The sequence below is a fragment of the Aplysia californica genome, unplaced genomic scaffold, assembly GCF_000002075.1.
Source record: "Aplysia californica isolate F4 #8 unplaced genomic scaffold, AplCal3.0 scaffold00443, whole genome shotgun sequence".
In the NCBI taxonomy this organism is placed as follows: domain Eukaryota; kingdom Metazoa; phylum Mollusca; class Gastropoda; order Aplysiida; family Aplysiidae; genus Aplysia; species Aplysia californica.
This window is the reverse complement of record NW_004797713.1, coordinates 296,313-321,162: the sequence shown is the minus strand read 5'-3', so window position 1 is coordinate 321,162 and position 24,850 is coordinate 296,313. Positions and strand designations below refer to the sequence as shown.

Sequence of the window (24,850 nt, the reverse complement as noted above, 5' to 3'; positions counted from 1 at the left end):
TTATAATCGCCTTAGTGTGGAAACTCAAGGCAAAACTAAAGCGTATTCCAGAAATTGATGACACGAGAAAACAGAAAATAATGAGAGCCCAGTAAATTTATTGCAAAGTTCAGGGATTATTATATACGTACAGACCAATGGTCAATACTTTGTGATGAGCACAGCTATTTATTATAGACATCTATCACAAATTGTCATGCAAAACAGTTCAGTCAGAAAAAAAAACATAATGCCATTGGAACTCAAAGTACAAGTGCCTGAAAAAAAGTCCGAAATGGAAGAACAGCACTCTCATTTACTCTCAGCGCAAGTATGCCTCAAGAAATGGTCAGACTTTCAATATTTTGTTCTTCTTATCAAGCCTACTATGCAATCTAAAATCAAACCTGTTTCTCAGAAATTGAAACAATTTTCAGCTGCTATATTAATCAGGAGGCCAAACATGAAAATCATAAGGTCCAGAAAATCAATTTTTTTTTGTCTAGATCACATGTGCAACAGCCTCTTGAATTAACAAGAATTATAACAATAACAATAATAGATTGTGTTTATATAACACGTATCACTATTCAAAAGAAAGGTCTGTGCATTTTGCAATATCTTTGTCCTGAAAGGCCCTGTAACTTTCTGAAGAGGAATTCAGGGCAAAGCTCCTGCAATGTTGCAGGCATTCAAAGGGTAACAAAACAAAACCAATATTTTTATGGATAAGATCTTTTACTGTCTTAGCAGGATCCTTTTTCTCACCTGGGTGAAGTCAAAAGAATTTGTGTAAAGTGTTTTTCCCCAAGGAAAAGAATTCAAGCCCGCAGCCTTATGGTTGCAAGTCTGGAAGTCTACTAGAAAGACCATTAACAGCACAAAAATTATTAAAAGTATTTTAAGACAAGAATAATGCTTTAGGTGAATCATGACTTCAGAACATTTGAAATATTCCTTTGATCTGTTGCATTTCGGGGGGGGAGACAAACAAAAACTATACGTATACGAGCAGATATCCCAGTACTGGGTGCTTCAGAAAATTTTACAATTACGAACCCTAATCCTGCTGCTACAGCATAGTTGGTCACTGCCTTGGCTAACAAGGACATTTTTCAAGGCCAGCATGGTACAAGTACAGGAACATTTTCCCCTTATTAATAAGTGTTCCTCTTGGATAGGTCTGGGTAAAGGGAGGTTGTACCAGAAAGGAATAATAATAACAGTCAAACATAGCGCATCCTTCAGATAGTAGACAAGACTATATCAGGCATGGGTAAACTACTGTCTGCAGGCCATATTCAGCCTATGAGTTGCTGAGTAATTAATAATATAATGAATGTGACCTGTGGTGAAATGATAATTGAAAAAAAACAAAACTATCCATCTTGAAAATTAAAATGAAGTTTCCTGCCCAGCTGGAAGCAATTGATATAATACTTCATCTCATTCTTGAGTGACATGCATGTATAGAGCTTCAGTTTTAGTCTCACTTTTGACAGCTTGGGCATTTTAACTGATTTCACCCAACTTCCTCTAGCTGTTATCTGTGAAATAATCAGAATTGCCTAATCTGGCCCATGAATTGGACATGCTCGCCCATGCCTGTTCTAAGTGTTTCGCTGGGAGTAAACATTTCTATGACCTTTGTGCATCTCGTTACCAAGCAATCAATCAAGAGAGTAGGACTAAACAAACGCAAGTGAAAGAGACCCGCGACAGATGCATTTAATATCACAAGAGCTGCACTGTGAAGAATGGACGGCTCAACTGTGCTCGCATTCACATCCTCTAACGACTTATAATCAATTCAAATATCAAAATACAGTGGTCTCTGTCTAAACACACTGCATGTCAAAAACTCAGTTCCCGCAAGAACCTACTGGGTTGGTTTTTTTGACAACCAATAAAAGGGATCTAGGCAGAAACCAGTCATACAATTGCCTAATAAATCCAGCAAAACGAGAGAGAGAGAGAGAGAGAGTCCAGAACTCTTCCAGACTGGTCCTATCAAAAAGGTTTCCCCTTTTATGCAGTTATTCCCACTTCATCAATGATCAATGGTGTGGTGTTGCATTGGGCGAATTCACACATGAAAATGAATTTTTTTTTTCAACATGGGTGAATTAAATACCTCAAAGGAACCATTATGATGAGAATACAGCAAAGTAGTTCAGATGCTCTGCTGTACAAAAAGATGATAACAGATTCCAAAGCTACAAAGAAAGTTGTGAAGTTGTACAACATTACACAGCTTGCATTTGTACACAATGTATTGAGATCACATTGAAAAAAAAATAAATGAAATGTGATCTGCTCTCATCAAAGTATTCAAAGCAACAGTGTAAGAGTCTGTTCATTTGACAGAACTTTTAGCTTTTACTTTAACCACTATAATTTCACATTCACTACCACTTCATCTGCAGCAGCTTTGTGAAGTGCCATAGCAACTCAGATGCCTAACTTCCAGAGATTTCAAGACATTTTCAAACAGCTTTGTCTGTAAAAACATGTATCATGTAAGCTTATTTCAAATGCTCTTAATTTGTCAGAAATTTGTTTGAAATGGATACATAGCTTCATGTTTTCAGTCTTACGATGGTCTTCTTAGTATGTGAAATTTATTCATGGTCTTCTGAAAACAACATCATGCCTGTCAGAAGTGTCAGGTATCAAATCTGTTCAGAACCAATAGAAGATGTCATGGTAACAGATCTGACTAGGAAATATTTCTCATGTGATCAACTGATGTTAAGTTAGGGCACTTCACTTCACTGAAGGAGGAGATCAAAAATTTTTCTGATAAGACTTTAGCTTGGTAAGAATCAAATTTCTTATGTTCTATGTATGCAATATATCCTTACAGGAAAAAACAAAACAAAGAAAAGTATACATCATCAAGACAGATTTTTCATAGCAAGATACATAAGAAAATGTTGTCTCACAATTCTTGAACCAGGTTAGCATGTACAGGTTTTATAAAGACAGTACGCGATAAATAAGATCTAACAGTTCACGAAAAGTGGGAACAAGAGGTAATAAATCCATATGAAATCAGATAACAGTGCGATATCAACCATTCAGCGGGAGAACTCACTCCCCCAATAAATTTAGCCCACATACTAAGGTTATGCCACACATACAATAAGTGACTCTTGAAAGTACAAAGAAAAAGCAACCTGCATATAGACAAATAAAACAAACCACTACTGATATCACAAAAGCTATGAGCTTCTGATAACTTGCAATGTCAATAAAAGTCTTCAGAGGAACAGAATGCCTTGGTGACAAAACCTGATTTTCACAAAAACTAAACTCATCAAATTCCGCAAAATAAAAGAAACAAAGTTCTTTGTACCTGCTACTGCATACCATAAGAGCACCTTTAATTCAGTATTACTCAACACAAGTTACCAGCTGTTCTATTCTGACTTCACTCTTATCTTTTTAAAGAACAGAAAATTACAGTTTGAGTTTCAGTAAAGAGAAGCACATCCATCTAAAATCAGTCACTGTGAGCTAGGAAAAAATAAGAAACAGAAACAACATAGGGAAAGAAAAGAAGCAGGACCTATCAGTAGCATCCTCCAACCATTATTCTTGAAATTAACTAACAGATGTCAATACAGAAGTGGTATAATATTTCGGAGACTTGTTTCTTACCCTAGTTTAGTTCCTGTCACAGTAAAAGATGGTACATCAACTTCAAACATAATTCTAATAATTCGGTCACTACATGTAAGGTCACAGAAAAGTTCAAACATAGACTGTACAACATCCCACAACCCACAGCTGAAGAACGACGCTCACAGGGTCAAGGTCATGACTGGTGCCTGCTGTTGATGGAGTGTTCCAGCGCTGCCTGCTGCAGGACCGGGAGTAACAACTGGAAAGCGTCTTGGAGGTATGTGCTGCTGTTGGAGGCCTGGGGACAAAACAGTCAGTGAAAAACATTAGTTTCTGCACGCTCTCTCTCTGAAAAGGATTATTTGAGGATTTTCAAGCATGGAAGGAGTGAAAAAGGAGGGCAGAAACAACTGAGGGTAAGAAAAGAAGTAGAACCTACAAGTAGCAACCTCCAACCATCTGATCAGACAGCGTATGAAAAAATTGAATTCTATAAGCCCCACCTTGGCTGTATCGAAGACAAGTCTTGTACTTTTGCGTTCCTGAAGATGGTCTCAAACTCCAGCACATTCATCTGAATTCTATTATTTCAAAAAGATGCACAAGTAGCAACACTGTAGCTAGCTCATGTAAGTACTCTTTTACTATCAGGATTGTAAATTAAACTAAAAATGAAAAAACACACATAATTCGTCTATGTGTGTCTATTCTATTGTTTACTCAACCAATTCAACAAAAGCCTTTTCAGCGCAAAGCCCCCCTCCCCCAGCTTGGGATTGTGCGTGCATTCAATGCTCTGAAGGGTACAGGTAGCAATGTTCTGGTGTGTATTCTGGTCCATCCGTTAAAACACTGTAAAATCTTTCCCAAACAAGTTTGGCAGTCAGAAGCATGAATAAGAGTAGGCTACAGTAGTCTCCGCCTAAACGCACGGTGTTCGGGAGGGCTCCTTAGCGTGTGTTTATACGGAGCGTGTGTTTACATGAACCTTAGCAAAGGGAGGAAGGGACACAGTCATCTCATTGCCTTGATATTCTAGTTACCTCCCTTTGGGGTGGGGGGGTCGCTTTGGGATGATAATTTGACGACACGTGACGGTTTTGTAAAAGATTCCCCGACTGCGGTTAAGACTGCAAAGGCGTTGAATGAGTGTGTGTGTGGGGGGGGGGTGGAAGAAAGACAGACTTGATGTAAAGAATACACCATAAAATGTCGGGAACCAATAGCCTAAACAGAAATTGTTGGTGATAGTCATAGAGACGACAGCCCAGCCACGTAGCTTTCCAAGCGACCACCCCCGACCGTAAATTTATGAACGAGCATTCACGCGTGTTGCGCATCATAGGCTTAGGTGTAACTAAACATTAGCCAACACGCAGTCACTCAAACACCAGTCAGAAACCTTCTCTCAAAGAGATGCATTTCCAGTGACCTATCAAATAAATTATAACGTTTCAGTCCCCCAACCCCCTAACATTTCACCGACCAGTCCTAGACCTATATATATACCTGTGGAAAGTTGGGTGTGAAAATGCTGTCCATCACTCTCTTTGTTCTGCGTAAGGGGCAGTCTCGCCAAATATCCGGTTTTCTAGGCTTGTCTTATGCAAGCTGAGCAGATCGTACAGTAGACGTAGTGAAAATTTCCCTTAGTCAAGCATTAGGCCTACCTGTCGGCATTTTCGCAGATCGGAGCCTGCGTTTAGAGGGAGTGACCGTGCGTTTGTACGTCTAAATTGTATAGTAAAAAACCCGTCAGATGACGAAAGCGTGCGTTTGAGAGGAGCGTGCTTTTGTATGGCGTGCGTTTAGGCGGAGACTACTATACCATAAAAAAAAAATTTGCACATAACACAAAAACACATTTGACGGACAGCTGGTAAAAAACACTTAAAACAAATACACATTTCTGAGTTTACAAAAGTAGCAGGCTCATCTCTTACCTCTAGATAGATATTTGTGACCAGGGCTGTGATCTCATCTGAACTTTCTTCTTGCTCCTGGACAGAAAGAAAAAAGAATGTTGTGCTGAATCGATTACCTCATAAAAGACAACTGTACATTTGTCGACACTTAAAGATACAGCAATCAAGATGAACAGAAAAACAAACAGAAAAGAAATCTTTTTCAAACCCATTTCCAACAGACTTTCTACTGTTCCAAGTAGAAATTAGAGCTTACAGATCATAACATCAGCATTCTACTTCACAATGATGTTTGCACTTTTACATTCAAGCAGTTGCGCACTCAGCATTATGATGCTCCCTTACCTTTTCCTCTTTAATCCAACGCCTCAAAAAATGCTGCGCTATAGTGAACCCGCCCCAATCCTGACACCGTACTTGTTTCTCAAACTGGATTTCCTCAGTGGAAGACATGATGACTATTATAAAAATAAATTTATGACATTTAGTTGAGGAGTTGCTTTCATTGCTAGTAAGGAAAGAGTGTGGGAGCTGATGGAAGCATTCAGCCTTTACTTTCACTGCCGTTAAGTGCAAAAGAATGAAAACATTTTAATGTTGCTTAGTTCATAACAAGTCCAATAAAAGGGCACTCATTACTGTTAGCCACGAAGGTGAAGCAGAGTTAATACAACAACCTGCCATCAGCAAAAGAAACTTACGGCCATCTTGTTGAGACATCCGGCAAACTTGGTGGCCATGTTTCCTACTTCATGACACAGGACGCCTGTCAGTCTGGAAGAGAACGTAAGGCGAGTTCAGTTTCAATTTGAGTAAAGACAAGCACATCGACACAATAACCGTCATTTAGTGCAGGGAAAAAGCAAAATACACAGACAGAAACAGAGGGGCAAAAGTAGGACCTACCAACGGCACCCTCCAACACTCACCAGCTGTTTCAAAAACACCATTGTGCAAGACCAGTCAAGAAAGTAAATAGAAAAACAAACCCAAAAGAAAAACCAATTTTGAAAAAAATATGAACCAGCTAAAGAAGTAAGTTATGCAACATCAAACATATTGGGTGAACAGGAAAGAGTTAACAAAAAGCAAGACTCACCTGGCTAGACTGTGAGCCCTCTCAGTACAGTCTTTGTCCGTGTCTCTCTCCAACAACACTAGCTCTCCGGCCTTGTGGAATTGTTCCACACCCTTTGAGGTCAGCTCTGCCAGAGACTGGATGCTGCGCTGGTGCACGTTCTATACATCAAAGGAGAGAGAGAAATGGAAGACTCAACAGTCAGACCAAAGCAGAAACATACAGCACTTGGTGCATTTATTTTCAGTATAGCTCATTTAAAAAACGAACAAAAAAAACCACATGAAAACCAATACTCATGTCCCAGATGATAAAAATCAGGAAAAAGAAACTTCACAAAAAAAGCCCCCCTCCCATCCAAAAAAAACCCATAACAACTACATTTCTCTCAGAAAAGAACTTGAAGGACAATAGCAAAAAAAAAAATAGTTGAAGACACATACCACATCAAAAGCACCCACCAAACACTAGCATGGTATGGTAGAGAGAAGCGTGTTGACATGATCACTGTCATTTAGGGCATGGAAAAAACAAAGAGATACAAAGAAACAGCAGGAAGAAAGAAAAGTAGGACCTGCAGGTGGAATCCTCTAATCACATTTCCAACAGTCAGAATGGAGCAGAAACATGGTACATTACAAGTATCATGTCCTCATTGAGAAAAATAAAAGAGACATCTAAACAGCAGAACAGAGCAGAAACACGAAGCAGCAGAAATCCTGTTATGTCTTCATCAATGAAAGAAGAAATTGGAGACAAACAATTTTTTTAAAAAGGAGGACATACGTCTGCATACGTGATGATGTCTTAGGCGCAAATAACGCAAGATCACTAACCTTGACACTCTCTGAATCATGACTCTCGTTGGCATCAAAGTCCACAATCCACTGTTTGACCATCTCATGGACCTTATTCAGTTTGTCCGGAGCTGTCCCCAGCTCTAGCTCAGACAAATGTTGACTCACAAGGCTCGTGAAATCCTGGTCCTTAGCTGCCAGATCTGAAAATTGTTTATGTAATAACTGTAATGTTTTACACCAAAACAACTTAGATCATTTAAGAGGTGGGCTGCTTCAACCCTGCTTTTCAAGGCCAACCAACAGTGAGCAACAGCAAAAAGCATAGCATAAGTGCCACTCCACAGAAACTGGTTAGATGAGAAGTGAGAAAAGCAAATATTTCTTATAATATATTGCAAACTAATGCTTGTACGTGTATTTTGTGATGCAGAAGCTGGTGAAAAGCACACAGTCAATTTCTTTCATTGAAGGACCAGTGAAGAATATCTTATCTATCTGAAGCCAACCCATAGAAATTCAAATATCTGCAACTGCTTGTGTATTTCTTTGTTCCTTTTTCACTTTTCGTTGTGCTCCTTATTCTCAGCAAAAAAATCTCCAAAAGTTATAAGGAGTATTTCAGACCTTACAGTCAGAGCTGCTTCCAGCATTCCATGTCAGTGTTGGACACTTTAAATAAAAATTACTGTTACATGTTATGAATAGAAATCAGTGTTATATGTTAAGAACAGAGATTAAATTTTACACTTTTTAACAATCTCAAACAAGAATCCCCCCCCCCCCCACACACACACATACACACACACACTACCACAAACTAGTTTTACACCAAATCTTTATATTAATCAGCTTGAGAGAACTCACCTGCATCATCATCATCATCCTCATTCACCTCAAAAGCCTCTTTGATTGCGATGAGCACGGGCTTGATGGCTGTCAGATCCTCCGAGGCCAGAGAGTTAAGCAGAGAGTGAACCTTCTTCTCACTCTGGTTCGACAACATCTCCAGGGCTTCCAAGTGAGCGATGCCTGAGGAAATACAAGCACATTGACACAACGACTATTTAGAGCAGGGGAAAAACAAAATACAGACAGAACCAGATGGACAGAAAACAAATAAGTAAGACCTTCTTGAGAACCTGAGAGTGACAGAGTGTGAGCGAGAGTAAAGAGAAGCAAAATCACACAATAATGGACATTTAGCGCAGGGACAAAAAAATGGACAGACAGACACACAGAGACAACAGAAGGAATAATATGAAATAGGACCTGCCAGTAGTTTTCTCCAACCACACGCCTCTACCATATCTTTGAAATTCTCTTTAACCAAGTCCTTAAATGTTTTTAAAAAACCTTCAACCCTGTAGGTATACTATACACAGCCCCAAAATCCTACCTTGATAATCATCAAACAAAGTTCCAAAGTGTGCCTTCCTCGCCTCCTCATTCTCTTTCTCTTGCTCTGCCTGTATCTCGGCCTGATCCTTCGCCTCCCGCAGAACACTGGACAGGTTTGGCTTATCTGCTTTAGGACTAAGGAATTCTCTCGTCTTCCGCAGGGCAGGGTCGTGTTCTGAGAGAGTGCTGTACGTTTTCTTGCCGATAGTCTCCAAAACATCGATGCCTCCAGCCGCCAAGTTCTCCACTGCGTCAAAACCCTCTGACATCAACGTCTGACCTTTTGTAGCCAATGTTTTCCCCTGAAATAAATAGAATGACATTCCATTAACTTTTTGTCACTCGGAGGCGCCGATGTGCGCCGTCACCGCTAACCCCCCTAGTTGCCGATGTGCGCCGACACACTCACTCGATTCACCCGTTTGCACTACTTTCATTTCTACGTTGTCTCGCTTCCTGCGAGATCGCACGAGATTGCCGAGCTTATAGCGAGAATCTAGAGTGTTTGACCTTTACTGTCGTGTTTATTTGGTGAAAATCGATCGAAGCACGCGAGAGCGGCGATTTTTTAAATTTCGTGCTTTTTAGAGACCTAAATCTAACTTAGTGGACGAAACTTTGCGTCGCTACAGGCACTGTATATGATGGAGACACTTATAATTGGGATTTAAGTGCCGATATCGTCGACCAAGGGGCTAGATCTAGTGCTAGTAGTGCAAGTAGTCACTAGGACACTCAGTCGTAAGAGAGAGAGAGAGAGAACTATAGTAGGAGAGCGAACACGATGTCACAGTCACAGGTCTAGATCTAGGCTCTAGGGGAGGGGAACAACTATGATAGTGATGTTGATGGTGAGATCGTAGCTGGAGGTGATGATTTAGAAGACTCTGATGAAGAAGATAGGCCTAGCACCCACAGCACTTTAGCTAGATCTAGTACTACTTGCTGCACTACGACATAAAAAAGGGAGGAGCAGCACTGGGACTGTGGGCGCTGTCACAACAAATCCTTTAGAGCATGTTGTGATCAGGATACATGGTAAAAAGGGGTCGTGCCACTACTGTGTAAAGACCAGAAACTTTACAAAGCTTGGCAGAGGGAGTGAGACAGTGACGGAATGCAATTTGGGCCAGATTAGGCTTTGCAAAAGACTGTGCTGGGTAAAACATCATGAACTTCTGCGGGCATAAAAAGCGGGTTGTGTCTTTTGGGGTTTTTCTTTCACTTCAGAATTTCTTTTTACCTTATACACAATGATTTTTCATACAAAACGATACATTTTCTTGAAGTTTATTCATTCATCTGTGCTCTGACACCTAAACTGTAATTTTAGACACATCCTTTGATTTTTTATGATTTTTAAAAACAATATAGTCATGCAGTCTAAGCGGAGTTAGGTCCCTTTTGCCAGAATTTCAGTCTTGTTGGCCAGGGATAGCTCTGAGGGTCAAAGGGTTAACTAACTCAACTTCATATAGTTTGAGTAAAAAAAAGCGCATTGACACCCAACAGTGTAGAGGGAAAAGATAGAAAGAAATGAACAAAAGCAGGATAGAAAAGACAAATGAAACAGTGGCGTCCTCTAACCACCTACTGACTAACAAAAGCAGATATAACTGTTCACTGCTTGAAATCAAAGATACTTCAAAGGAACAAACAAACAATAAAAGCCACAAAGTGACCTAATTTGACTCCATATGGCAATCCTATGAAGAAAAACGAAGAACAAATAATAAGTTACAGACTGATTAGACATGAGGCAAAGAAGTAGCAAAGCTTTTAGATACTTTTTTTTTAAAACCTTAAATCTGCAAGTTAAATCATAAGGCCACTAGATAATAAATATTGATAAAGAGAAAGCAACTTTTGTATTTCACCTTCATCTAAAATATCTAACTTAGCAACTTATCAGATGTTTACGCACCCAAAATACACATCCTCCAATCATTTATATCATAGCATGAAATCTCCACATGGGTAAAAGCTACGGGGAGAGCTTATTAATCCTGCAAACAATAGGAGGCTCACCGTGTCTTGGACTTTCTTAGCCAGATCAGCCACACCCCAGCTTGAGAACCAGCTATTGCCACTGCTGGATTCAGCCTCTTTTTGTTCCTCTGGTTTCTCCTCAGATTTTTCTTTGACATCTTTATCCGGTACCCTTTTATCCATAGCACTTGATTTCTGACCTTCAGAAGATTTTTCTTGAGGAGGGTGAGTGTCTGGTTGGAGAGTGACAGAAGATAGGAGAGTCAGAAGCAAGAACATGTTACTCGAGCTAAGAGAAAAACCATGACTAGAGACACAAGATGATGGTTGAACCAGCTTAAAAACATTATGAACTTCAAGGATTGTGTTGAAACTTGCTTAGAGATGTATTTTTACAACTCAAAATGTTGAAATTTGTAACAATGACTCTATGAAAATATCCTTCTCTCTCTTTCCATGCTCCGCCCTCTTGAATTAAAATAAAAAATCCCCAAAACACTCATGAGATTTATGGCTCTTGCAGGACTGAGGGACATATGACTAAAGTCAAACTTGCTCACATTGCCTCCTGTACACAACAATCACCTGTACAAGCAACCACTTCCCCCCTTGCGTTTAAAAGAAATATTATAATAATACTATCCTAGACATCCTCTTGTCTTTGACAACCACTTTTCTTCTTGACAATCGGTGGCCATCTTGGACAATTTCAACCATATTTTTAATATCTGTGCACAACAGTAAGCTAAAATCAAAATAAAGAACAACTCCCTTTCAAGTCTAGCGCTCATCATCACTTTACACCACTTGAACAGATTCCAACAGGCTGATAGGAGAGTCAAATTTAGTTGTTTTCTTGGCCTCTATACTTTCATCCCCTTTTTCCTTTCCCCTGTTCCTTTAAATCTCTGTTACTTTTCTTCATTTCCTTCTCATCAAACAATCTCAGGCTTTCCCGCAGCCTTCTCTTTTCCCTTTTTTTCGCCTGGCTACTCTTACTCATTTCTCCACCAGCAGTCACATACGTAAGCTTTCCCTCAGCCTTTCTCTTCTCCCTGCCCTGGCTACACCTACCCTTCTCCCCGTCAGCAGACGCAGACTTTCCCTCATCTTCGGGTTCCTTCACTTCCTTAGCCTGAGCCAACTCGCCAGGATCTGGCACACCAAGGGATGACTCCATCGTGTCGATGATTGTGGTGAATCCATCGCCTGGGAAAGTGAGAGTAATGAGAATACTTACTGAAATCTTTAGACAAGTCATTTCAATCCTTATTTATTCTATTTTCGATACGGAATATTCTCCTATGCAAATGCATTGGTCGTAGTCAGACACTGGCAGGTAAACTATTATTATTACATACCAGTGTCATTCATCTGGTATGAATTCAAAGAAAAAGCAAAATGGAAACTAAACCGCATATTACAAGCGAAGATCTTGCTATTAAAAAATCTTACTTTCTCAGCTTCAGGTTAAGTCGTAATAAAGATACTCATACTGAAACAATGACCGTCATTCAGTGCAGGGAAAAGCTAAGACAGACAGACAGAAAAAAACAACGTAGGGAAAGAAAATAAGTAAAATTTAAAAATAGTGCTTTCCATCCACCGACATTCCATAGTTAAAAAATATAAAATATAATAAAATGGAATCGGTGATTCATTCTTCTTACACTATATGTTGCTTAAGTTTTTGCTCTTACGTAGTAAAAAGGATCTTTCAGCTGGGTGACACTTTAAGAGAGCCAAAGGACACAAATAGACAGGGTAGGGGAAAAGGGGGAGGGGGGGGTTTGCTAATTTATCCATAATGCAAAATAAGGGTGAAAGTACGTTGTAATTTTATTACTATTTTATGCCCCCTTTGACACAATTTACATCAGTCCAAAAGCAAGAGCCTTGACTGTCTGTAAGGGCCAAGCCAGGCTGGGTTGGAGTATAACATCCCAGCAGACAGGCAAAGATAGTCAATCAAACACTTCCCCACACGGAACTGAACACGTCTTTTGGTCGTTACAGGGAAGAATCCGATTATAAAAATCACAGAAAAAAGAAAAGAAATACAAAAATACCATCTCAAAACAAAGTTCTCCACATACCCACTTGGGTGGTGAACGTCTGGACAGAGGAAGATGCGGCAGACAGGATGGAAGTTCCCCAGCTACCCCAGCCCCAACCACCAGAACTCTGAAAGGATGACACAAAATGCAATGTAAAAATTTATACAAACATTCAGAAAATATGTTTAAAACCAAGTAAACATGGTCTAATGGTTAAGCTATTGGGCTCAGCTTTAAGACTCACAACTGAAATGTTGTGGGTTCGTATCCCGTTAGGGGCCTGACATTGTGTCCAAGGGAAAAGCACTTTACACATATTTTCCTAACTTCACCCAGGTGAGAATGGGTGTCCCGCTATAGACAGCAGAAGATTTTGTCAGTCTGTGAGCGCTTAATCAACAGCTTGCTTAGGATGCTTCTCAGGATGCGAGAATGTTTCTGAGTATTGTAAGGTCTGCAGAGGTAATAATAATTATAAAGTGCATACAGCATGCTAATGAGTGTGGATATTCATTACATAAACGCAAAATATTATTACCAATTATATTCAAATTTTGCAAGATGATCACCCATTGTCAAGGAGAAAAGAGGTCATATTAGCCAGGTGGCTCTCTTGGATGGTGTCATTATAAAATTGAATTTTAAAAAATAAAAAGGGGAACTGGAAAGTGGTCGTTTGTACAGGTGGCTGTCTTGAACAGGTGATTATTAAAGCAGGGTCAACAGTATTAATCTATTATGTTTGTTTGATTAGAGAGAAGCACATTAACACAATACTGGTCATTTAGAGCTGGGGTAAAACAATACAGACTGGAACAGATATAAGAGGGACAGCAAAGAAGTTTGTCACCAGGCCAGCCAGCCACGAAAGCCTACAACACCAAGCATCCAGGCTATAAAGGAAAAGCAAAGCCACGCAAAAGGTGGTTCAAGGGTGTCAAGGAAACCCTGAGAAAACATAATATCACAACTGAAAGAGCCGCGGAGCTGGCCTACCATAGAAAATTTCATCTCCCCTCGACGCTTAACGGCAACAGAGGATGAAAAAGTAAAAGTAAAAGTAAGTAAGCAAAGAAGTAGGACCTAAAAGTGTTCCCCTCTAACCATCCCCCTTTTTCAGACTTAAAGAAGTTAAAACCCTTGGCGAAATGAAAGAAACAAAAAGCATACCCTGTTGCCAGAGTATTAAGTAGATATAGAAAAATGAATTATCACAGTTTATCGTAACAGTTTAAGGCCCAAACAGACACAATTTTGATAAATTAGGAGGCAGGCTGCTCTGAACCTATCCATCAGGGCCATCCCGAGCTGAGAGAAACACAAAATCCTAACAGACAAATACAGATACTCCTCGAAGGAATTAAAATCATATTTTCAGAGCGAAACAGCAAACATCTTAACCATTACACCACAGATCATTAGGGCTGTACCCCGGTAGCAAACGCGCTCGTGCTCGTAAGCCCCTAGTTCAAGTCACAAGCCTCAAATCACTAGGTCAAATCATCAAATCATATCACCAGCATGATACGTTGAGTCTAGCCTAAGCTTCAAGTACCCACACCAACTTGCAATCCGCGAAGCCACTCGTGTCTGACCCCCTCTTCCTTCCTCTCCCTGCTTGCAATCCGCGAAACCACTAACGTCAGAAAGAGAGAGAGGGGGAGAGAGAGAGACCCCGCGCACAATGTCACTGCGCCACAAACTAGTCTGTTCGATTAATCGAAGGCATACGAGCAGCGGACGGCAGGCAAGACTCAAATCGCAGCAGAGCAAAGCACTTGGTCCCAAGACCTGCTTTGCGTCTCGTATTGCTTTGTGCTAAAGGCTTGCTCTCGTGCCAATAAATCTGCTTTGAGTCCAACTACCGCCCTGGCAGTACAACACCGCTCGTCAGTACAACACCGCTCGTCAGGCAAACACCGCTTGTCAGGCAAACACCGCTCGTCTGCACCAGGCCGCAAGATCTACCGGTAATCCACCCCGCTCGCGGCGTGAACTCTGAACTCTGGACATGGAGGAAGCAAGAGGCTGCGCTGGTTTTGGTGCAAGGCGAAGAGGGCTGTAATAGTCTAGTGCAGACCGTTCGCGACCTCGGTGCTTTAACAGTGAAAATGTGACATCTTCGTAGGCTCACATTTTGTTATGAGCTGTTTTCACTGGTATTAAAAATGGAGATACGACAAGAAAGCACTGGGGTCGCGGTATGCTAAACTATTTAGGATGCAGAATAAAGGAGTGAACACTTACAAACAATTTTTAACTGACAAAATAAATCAGTATTGTTAGCATTCCGTGGCTTGTAATTTAATCACTCGCCTAAACTACACTTCCACTCCCACCCCGACACTTAGAACAAGTTGAAGTTGAAGAGAAAGCATTGGGGAGGGGATGACAATCGTGATTTTGTTTCTGAACAATGTAAAAAAATTTTGATTTGACTGCTTCCCTATCAGAAGATCATTGTTAAGGTTAATTATATCACATTGTTAATTACATTGTAGGCCTATAACTTTTTTAAAATACATCTTGCTGCACTGTAACTGATAGTATGTATGTATTGTGCATGTTCTATCATACAAATATTAATTATGATGTTGAATTACGCCCAGAAAATCAATAAAGCAAAACATAATCCTTCCCCCCACCAAAATTTTTTTTTTTCAAATCAACAAAAACAACCAAAAAAACAAGACAAATAAAACCCTGTCACACCAGGAGGCATAAGGGGAGGGGCGGGTTCTACGGAAAGTGAGGGGTGGCGAACACCTCTTGCTTTCCCAGCCATACCACCCCCTCCCCTCCCCAAACAGCGCCATCGCTGGAAGTGTAGATCTAAGGGTTTTTTAGGGCTTGTCAGTGTGCGGCACGCGGGCAGAAGTATCGCACGCTCAGTAAACAAGAGTTTGTGACGTCACGACACAAATCAGTAAGCCCGTCTGCCGTCCACGAGTAGCAACTCCGGTAGCGGGCAAAGCTCAAGCCTGCTCGCAAGCCTCTGGCACGAGCCGTCCGTTGCTCGCAAGCCTTCGATTAATCGAGCAGACTCCAGCCCTACAGATCATGATTGATACAAATAATGCAAATCAAAATTTTTATAGAAAAAAGAATTTCGAACAGCCACAATTACCTTTTCAGCCGACTCATCCTGCTTGGGTGTAGCCTGGTCTTTCAGCTCACGTGGAATATCCTGACCTTCTGGAGACGACATCTCAGCCCCCAATCCCTTCCTCACCTCCCCTGCCTGGACAGTCTTCTGATTATCTACAGACTCTTTCTCTGCAGACCTTTCTTTCTTGGGTGTTGTCGTCCCAGGCTCATTGTCGCTTTGTACTACTTCAGCAGATTTTGACGGGCTGACTGTGGAGTCTGATTTTGAAGCTGTCTTATCCTCCCCTGCACTTTTATCTCCTTTCCCTTTCTCCTTGTCTTGACTACTCTTACTCGTATCTGACTTTGCCTGTGGTACAGACTGCTCTTTTTCAGTGGCTTCTGTTTTCGGAGTAACATCTTCATCAGATTTGCTCTGCTTCACAGCAGTTTGAGGGACATCACTAGCTTTTTTCTCATCTGACTCGGTCTTTGAATCCTCCTTGGGTGAAGGCTGGCTACTGGCTTTTCCTTTTTTCTTTCCTTTTTGTTGCTGTTGTCTACCCTTGCCCTTCTTGGTTTGTTCACCTTTACCAGCAGTCGCAGAATCCCCGCTAGAGGTCTTTGTTGTGGCAGTGGCACCCCCTGCCCCAGGTTGTGCAGCTCCTTTGGTATTAGCCTTTTCCTTTTTGCCCGAAGCAGCAGAAGCTGAAAAATATGAAATGTAAGTTAATCAACTGACTCAAATTCTCTGGGAAAACACACACTATTGGTTTCGAGATGCGAATGGTTGGGGGCTTGGGGGAAAGGGGGCATGTGTCAGTTACATCCTACTTGCATACTGCCGTCAGCAATTTCTGTCTGTTCCTTTTGCTTTATCAAAGAACCTTGTTGAATATGTTTCTTTTTACTGAAACAAAACACAGGGGAAGATAGAAGGGATGTTTTTTTCCTTCATAATACCGATAACATACAATTTTGTCCGGGTTTGTTCTCTTGAGGAAATTTTGATCTATGGTGTTTTGCCAAAAACATCATATTTAGATGGAATGTCATAGAATTAGTATAATCAAACACTAAAAGATCTTCACACTTTTAAAAAACTTGTACTCTGACCATTTTCTTTTTCACAAGTCTGGAATTCATGATTTGAGTCTCCTAGTGTTGCGGGTTCCAATGCAGTAGAATCCCTTTTGATATTTTGCGAGCAACTTAATTCGCGAATTTCTTCAAAAATTGTTAGTGTTATTTTAGTCATGGACCCACCTCCCGCTCAGATATTCTAAAGCACTTTTTAAACTCATTTTTATCTTCTCTACACGCATTTCGACTTTATATTCACTGTAAATTGTCAGTTTATGAGATGTATGGATATTTTATTATGAGCTATAGACTATAGGCCTATTATAATAGGACCAATTGTGATGTAATATTTGACTTGTTTATAACAACATGGGGGGTGTCAGGGGGGCATGCCCCGACCTTAAAAAAATTGGGGGGGGGAGGGATGTCCCAGTATTTCACCATAATTTGATGTTTTGCAATTAGGTTTGATATTTTCTTGAAAAAAAAATTATTTGCAAGGGTTTTAGTGGCCATGTTTTGCATCAAAAATTAGCCTAAAGCAGTATAGCCCCCAAAACAGTGTATCTTACAGGACTAAAAGTAAAAATGTTCTAAATTGTGAATTCAAGTTGCACCCCAAAATAACCTGGTATTAGTCAAGTGCTCTCCAAAATAAAATTAAATTAAAATGGCTTGCTAAATAGTGCTCCACAATTTGATTACTGATTACACTCACACAGAAGACTGAGAATGAGAGAATCGAGCAAGCATGGTTAGAATCTAGATAGATCTAGTTGTTTCTAATTGTTTCTAAAAAATCCACACGAAAGAACTGCTCTGATTTTTTTCTAAGACATTTTAATCTAAAAGATGTATGCTACGGTAAGAGAAAGCTAAAAAAAAACACGTGACAAACAACATCTAGAGTACTGATCGGGCACCTCGGCCGTCCAGACAAGTCGGCCAACCGTCTAAACAGTGATGTTCCAACACATTTTAAAGCTAATCTTCATTAGATATCATGTTAATTTTCACGCGTTTTGTTTCCCTTTCATCCGTTTTCATTGAATTTTTGCGACAGAGCCAGTTGAACCGGAAGTATGTCTACCATTTTTCAACGTCTCCACATGAACTATCATACTCATAAGGTCATAGACATGCGCAGATGCATATGTGACATGACCTGGGACGGAGGGGAGAGGAGTTTTTGTCTATTTTGGGAATGAGGGGAAGCCCTTCTTGCAAGAAGTGATGTGGGGGGTGGGGGGTGGGGGGACTCAACCTGATTAAAAATATTAAGTGTCCAGGTTGTTCGGCATGGGTTGGCCGAGCCTTGAGAACGCAGTTCGTGCATATATCGCCCACATGCACAATATGTTTTTAAAAGTTTAAAGTTTCTTTTTATTTGACAGAAAGGTGTAACATGGATTTCATAATTTGAATGAGTGGTTTTGGGGGTGATTGGGGTGAGACTGAGTACAAGTGAATGGGGGAAATATTTTTTGAATTAATTTTTGTAATTACATTTTCTTCTTCACCTCAACCTTCCACCTCAGCTGAGTACCCTCCTTCCACATCTTCTTCACCTCAACCTTCCACCTCTGGTAATGACATACATACATTCTTTGACCTCATCCTTCATGTTCTGGTGCGGAAAGGACGAGTTTTGAGAAAGGCTGCCAAATACCGCTTTAATCAGTGAAGAAACACTATATATATATATTAAAAGAAATGGAAGAAGTTAAGCTGAGTGAGGAGAGGATGTTAATGAAGAAAAGAAAGCAGCTAATGAAGAGAAGAGAAAAGAGAAAAGAAGAAGAAAAGAAAACATGCAGAAAAAAGCAAGGAAAGACAGGAAAAGAAAAAGCAAGCTGTGGAGAGCAGGGGGTAAATATTTACTTTCACTCCCGCACACAGATGCACTGCTTTGGGGGTCAAACTGCAATACTGTTTGCTGCAGATCACACATAACGCCACTAAAACTGTCGCAAAACCAATCGTTTTCAAGAAAATTTCAAATCTAACTGAAAAATATCATATCATAGGTTAAACAGGGGGGCATGCCCCCCTGTAACCCCCTGACTGGTCCAAAGCACGTCTGTCTCTATTAAGAACAATCAGATATTTCAAAAACTATTAACTTGCGATGGAAATAAAGTTGATATTCGTATTCAGCGCATCAATATTTAGTAGAAAATGGACAACTGGTAGCTAAGTGTGAGACAGAAGGGAAAGTAAAAAAATACAGGGCAGAGAAAAGAAGGATGAAAATTAGAAAAAAAGAGTTAGAGAGGTAAAGGAAAGGGGAAGGCTGCATAACGTTTAAGTTTGAGGTTTGAGGTAAATTATATATATGAGCAATTGCCAAAATGTGAGACTCTCTTGAGACTCAGTGGTGCAAAAAAAATGTTCTTACCAATTTGACTCCCTTTTCTGTCAGTCACAGATTGACATTTAGTGCTCATATTCCTAGAGTATCAGAGCAAGGAGATGTAGGGTTTTGGAGATATGGGTCTATTGGTTAGGCAACCACTGTATTTCTTGTATGTAACAGTGATGACAAAAACAGATAAGCAGTAAGGCAAATTATGGACTTAAAATTTCATTTGTTTAGTAAATAAAAACTTTGTACACTATGAACTCCATTCATAATGGTAATATAAATGACAAGAATTGTAACAATGACGCAGTGCACAGAACATGTCATCATTGTTATGTACAAGAAAGGACACACATTGGACATTATCATTGACAACACATCACAATAGTGAAAGACTGTACAAATACAGTAATCAAAGCCTCAGTACCAGAAAAACACATGTGTAAAACAATTTTTAAACTAATATGAGGCAAAAGCACAAAATCAATGGAGCTGACTTGTACATACAGTGATGACAAACATGACTTGTACATATAACAATGATGACAATGTATAGGAAAAGACAAAGTCATGCCTCCAGGTAGAAATGCGCACTCTAAGAATAAAAAAACCCAGAAGAGGTTTCTTTTGCTTTGAAACAGATATCAGGTCATATCAAAGACAGTGGACGATCACAACTATGTGGCTAATTATGACAAACAGTACTCGTACATAACAGTGATAACAAAACATACTGGGAACAGGTAAAATCATGCCTACAAAGAACAAATTTGCACTAAGAGATACACAGATCAATAAAGGCGTATTTTGCTTCTAAATGAATCTTGCATGTATGAAATATATGTTGAAAATTTATTGATATTTGCAATTATAACAAATATTACTTGTACATAACAATGATGACACAATGACACAATGTATTGGAAAAAGGCATATATCATGCCATTAAAGAACAAATGTGTATTTTTGAGTTAGACAGACAAACAAGGACATGTTTGTTTATTTGTTTGAGTAAAGAGAGCACACATGACTTTAAAAATGTTTGCTCTTAGGACAATGTAATTTCTAGTACGTCAGTCAGTCTTGTACGGCTGCACAACGATACCCCAAACGTCATCACTAAGCACAAAAGCTAAATCTATAACCACAGAAATGACCCATCTCTCGAAATTAGTTCACACATCACACTCTTGTTCCAGGAATCCAGTGTAAACACCGCAATTTCACTAAATATTCAACAGAGTAGCCTAAAAACACGCAAAACAGTCCAGTACGTCTCATTCAACGCAAGATTCTTGAGCGTCACCGGATGCTGAAGGCAATGACTACTTTCGTTTTTCTGTTTCCCCCGTTGCTTCTGTTGTTCTGGGGAAGCGGGTAAGGGGAAGTCACTCAAGAAAACAATTATATCCGGGCACTGTTGATGACCCGTTCAAAACAAAAGTGGGCTGAAATTCAGACTTCTGGCACGTCGCAAGGTGACGACAATCACGGCGAATGTTAAACAGCTGACCGAAATCGTAGATCTAGGAACCCGATGTTCCTTTCGCGCATCGCACTTTTGAAGTATTGAATAAACGACGAAAAGCAAAAAGATTTAACCAGCTACGGTGATTCTATTGAAAAATAATGCTGTTTTCTGAAACACCTAGTCCATGACGACACGACTGACGCACACGTGATCCGAATTGTTCCTTTATTTACAAACAAATAAACCGATTTCTGAGCAAGTTAACCTTTCTCGATGACAAATAGCATAGGATCAAAGCACATGTAAAAAAAAAACACCCAAAAATACTAAATTTTAGACATTCTTGGAAGTTTGCATTGGTGTGCTAAAAATGACAGTCCAAGAATCACAAAGAAACAAACATTTTTGGCACAAAATTTACAAACTCAAGATTGTAAAGCTGACATGGGGTCTGAAACTGCTAATGCAGGTTCTACATCCTATATATTTGACATGTGTATAAGTTTTGGAGGAATAAATACTAGATTTACTGCATCACATTTTATGCACACTAATGTGAAATGTGTGTGTTTTTCCCCACGTTTTGTCATTGTAGCAATGCCAATCTGGCTTTCCCGCGCGGCGAAATTTGGTCCCCGTTTGCGGGCGATTTTGCGGACCCGGCCGAAGCGTAGGTGACTAACTTTGTCAACCTCGGTGTGCTCTATTTCCGAACCAATCCGAATGAAACTCGGCAACCAATCAGAAAATAGGGCAAACTAATGATATGTGGACGTTGAAGTTCGTACACATAAATTAACCTATACTTTTGGTGTCGGGAACATTTTCGTATCGTGTTCACCGAAAACTATAAGGAGTTTGAATTTCAACGCCGAGATGGTAATAGATCTATCTATCCTCTATAGTGTGTTCAAATTTGAACGTTCTATGTCAAGTAGTTGTTTAGACCCGATCATAAGTGCACGACTACCCCCCTATCCATAGCGGCTTCGCACGGAGACCGGCCATTTTGCCCTCACTCTCGCGGCAAATGTATGTGACCTAAAAATCCCCACACGACTATTCCGCGCCCATTCATTGGTCACTTGAAATAGGGCAATGGCGGACGCACGCATCCGGTTGTCTTTCTCTCTATTCCCCTGTAATATCGCAACCGCAATGGGGGTATTCCGAGGCAAGGTTATCTCGTCTCGGGGTGTTCGCGTCTCAACGGGGAAAAAGAATTTTTAATTGTACGGCATGCTAGATTGAATTAACTTATCTTTTATGGTTGGCATGGTCTAAAGTCATCATAAAAAGCTTTGCAATTATTTAGTCACGCTGCCGACATATATTCTTAAAGATCCCATGTTGTGATACGATGCTATAAATAAAATGGACTCATCCCGACACCCCTTTTTCGCAAAGTCGTAATATGTACACCAAAATAACTCTAGTAAATTTGACTGCAGAAATGATTTCTACACCCAATAACACATCGGGTAGCCAAGTTTCTGTCCAACACTCCGATTAGTTACTGAGATATCGTCGATTTTCTTACAGAATCTGCTACTGCGTGGTCCATTTTTTAGGAGTGTTTTCCTATATGTGGGTCATCCATATTTTGCCGACCTTTACAACCCCATAACTTTTTTAATGAACCGATTCTTAAAATTCAAGAAGCCTAATTCTTAGAATTGAAAATTCTTTCTTAGGTACCAAATAAAAAGGACACCTCTATTCTCACCCGGAGTGAGAATAGTGCAGGCGAGTCTTGTGGCTATTCTCACCCGGTGCGCGTTCACCAATGAGGAGTCTGATGTGAATGTGAGTGATGTCTGTCCCGGAGAGAAGCTTGTAAGATAGGTTAAGATACGTCTTCATTGGCCTGAGCCTGCTACGTAGATTTTGTGTTTCAGCACGTAGAGAGAGAGAGAAAGAGACGCACAGAGGATAGTAGCGCGAGAATTTCCTGGCAAAACAAAATTTCAAAATGGCGACCCGCGTAGTTCGCCTCAATTCGAAAAGTTAAATAGCCGTAGCATCTTTGTAGACAACCAAATTAATTTACTTTTGTGTTTTAACATCATTTTTAACTTTGTTTTGGTCAATTTGATCGTCCACACCGATAGACAGTATTCAGAAAGAGACAGAGAGAGAGAAGAGGGGAGGAGTTGATCTTGCGAGAACTTCCGGGCGGGTGAGAATAGCCACTTTCTTTTTAAAGGGCTAAAGTGAAAATTTAAATTTTCATTGGCATTGCTAGGCAATGGCTCATACATCATATATAGAATCTAGATCTAGACTTCTAGATCTAGATCTAGCAGTGAGAGCGAGAGTGAGGGTGAAGCAAAATTTTTATGAACAATCAGATTCAGATTTGAAGAATGAGGAGTCTGATGTGAATGTGAGTGATGTCTGTCCCGGAGAGAAGCTTGTAAGATAGGTTAAGATACGTCTTCATTGGCCTGATCCTGGCACGTTGATTTGGTGTTTCAGCACGTACACACATACACACAGACACGCACAAAGTATAAGAATCTCTAGGCCTTGGCCTACCTGCTGGCAGCGCTGGTTTGTTTACTTCCTCTCCTTCATCAGCACTGGCAAACGCTGCCTCATCCTCTGAGTCTGACATAGCTATGCGCTCAGACTACGTTTTTCTTTATGAACAATCGTCTTGTCTGCAAATCATCTACATTAGGAAATCAAACCCCAAATATCCAGTTTATTTACTCAGGCAATAAATTTATTAAAAGGGTTGTTTTGTTTTCAATTCCACGTCAACTTTATCGTCATCACGAACTGGCGAACTGGTTCACACATCTATTTCATTGATTATTTTGTACTGCATTCGTGGTACTATGGCAGTTAGTAGTGTGTCTTTTATTGTCCAACACATTATTGTCCAATCTCTGGACCATCGCACAAGTGCGCGAAGTCTTTCTCATCCATTTTACTTTATTTCACTTTACGTATGGGGCAATCGCCCTGTTTTGTGAGTATTAGTATTTGAATTAAATATTATGGGTCATTATCTGCTAAGACCCAAAATACTTATGAAACACTAAGTCAACTTTGTGTGGTTTTGTTTGTTTGTTTAGTATAGGGTTTTACGGCGCTCGCAACTGCATAAGGTCATATGAGCGCGCGGGACACACCTAATACTTTTTCGTTGGTAGGAAATTTTGAATTTTGCCCGGGTGGCGGCCGAAGCCTACTCTTATCGATTTTAGACCACCAAGGGATCTTTAACGTGCGCAACTTGCACACGGTCCCTCCGAGATTTTTCGCCCTTGTCCGAGAAGGCTAGGTGTAGATCTTTCCTACCAGAAGATCAGGGGTGTGGCAGAAAGACAGCAGTTAGGAGGAGCCAAGGAGTAGCAGTAGAAAGGCTGCAGAAAGAGTCAGGAGCCCAGAGGAGGGGGCAAAGGAGGTGAGGGGGTGGGGGCAGAAAGTGGAAATGAAAGCAGACAACAGAACATTGCTAGAGATCAGGAAAGGAGGTGAAAGGAGACAATTTTAGAGAAGAAAATTTTTTGGTCGCTACCCGGAATCGAACCCGGGACCTTTGAATGAGAGGCCAACACCTTAACCTCTAGGCCACGAGAGCCCCCTTTGTGTGGTTTTGAGTAAGAGAAACGCATCAGCAGCACAGTAATGGTAATAATAATGCTGGGGAAAAGTAAGAGGGGCGAACTGGAGTACAACAGAAGGAAAGAAAAGAGCAGGACGTACCAGTGGCACCCTCCAATCACCCGCCCACACACGAGTACACGTGTTCGTTGGTGAGGCAAAAGGGGTTAAATTAGTGTGCAGTTACACAAAATCATGTATGTTACGTTATGTGCATGTTTAGAGTTTTGCTACTGCGAAAGACTTTGCAGTATCAAACTATCAGACGACAACTACAGCATTAAATCAGTTTGTTTACAGAAAGAGTGCAATACACGTCGCTAATGAATGTCTAACCTTTTGTAGCTGGTATCATTGTTGATTGTTGCTGGCGATGTTG

General features: G+C 40.4%; 1 protein-coding gene across 1 annotated transcript; it reads right to left on the bottom strand.

Moving 5' to 3' along the window:
- Positions 1–78: 78 nt before the first annotated feature.
- Positions 79–23,667, bottom strand: LOC101863367 (protein FAM114A2). The gene is made up of 12 exons (XM_005104953.3): positions 23,395–23,667; positions 15,981–16,648; positions 12,893–12,980; positions 11,871–12,005; positions 10,836–11,029; positions 8,806–9,109; positions 8,274–8,438; positions 7,446–7,609; positions 6,631–6,770; positions 6,233–6,305; positions 5,550–5,606; positions 79–3,904 (listed from the first exon to the last, which is right to left on the bottom strand). The coding sequence occupies exons 1-12, from the start codon at positions 23,471–23,473 to the stop codon at positions 3,800–3,802; spliced, it is 2,172 nt and encodes a 723-aa protein (XP_005105010.1). The 5' UTR covers positions 23,474–23,667; the 3' UTR covers positions 79–3,799.
- Positions 23,668–24,850: the final 1,183 nt, after the last annotated feature.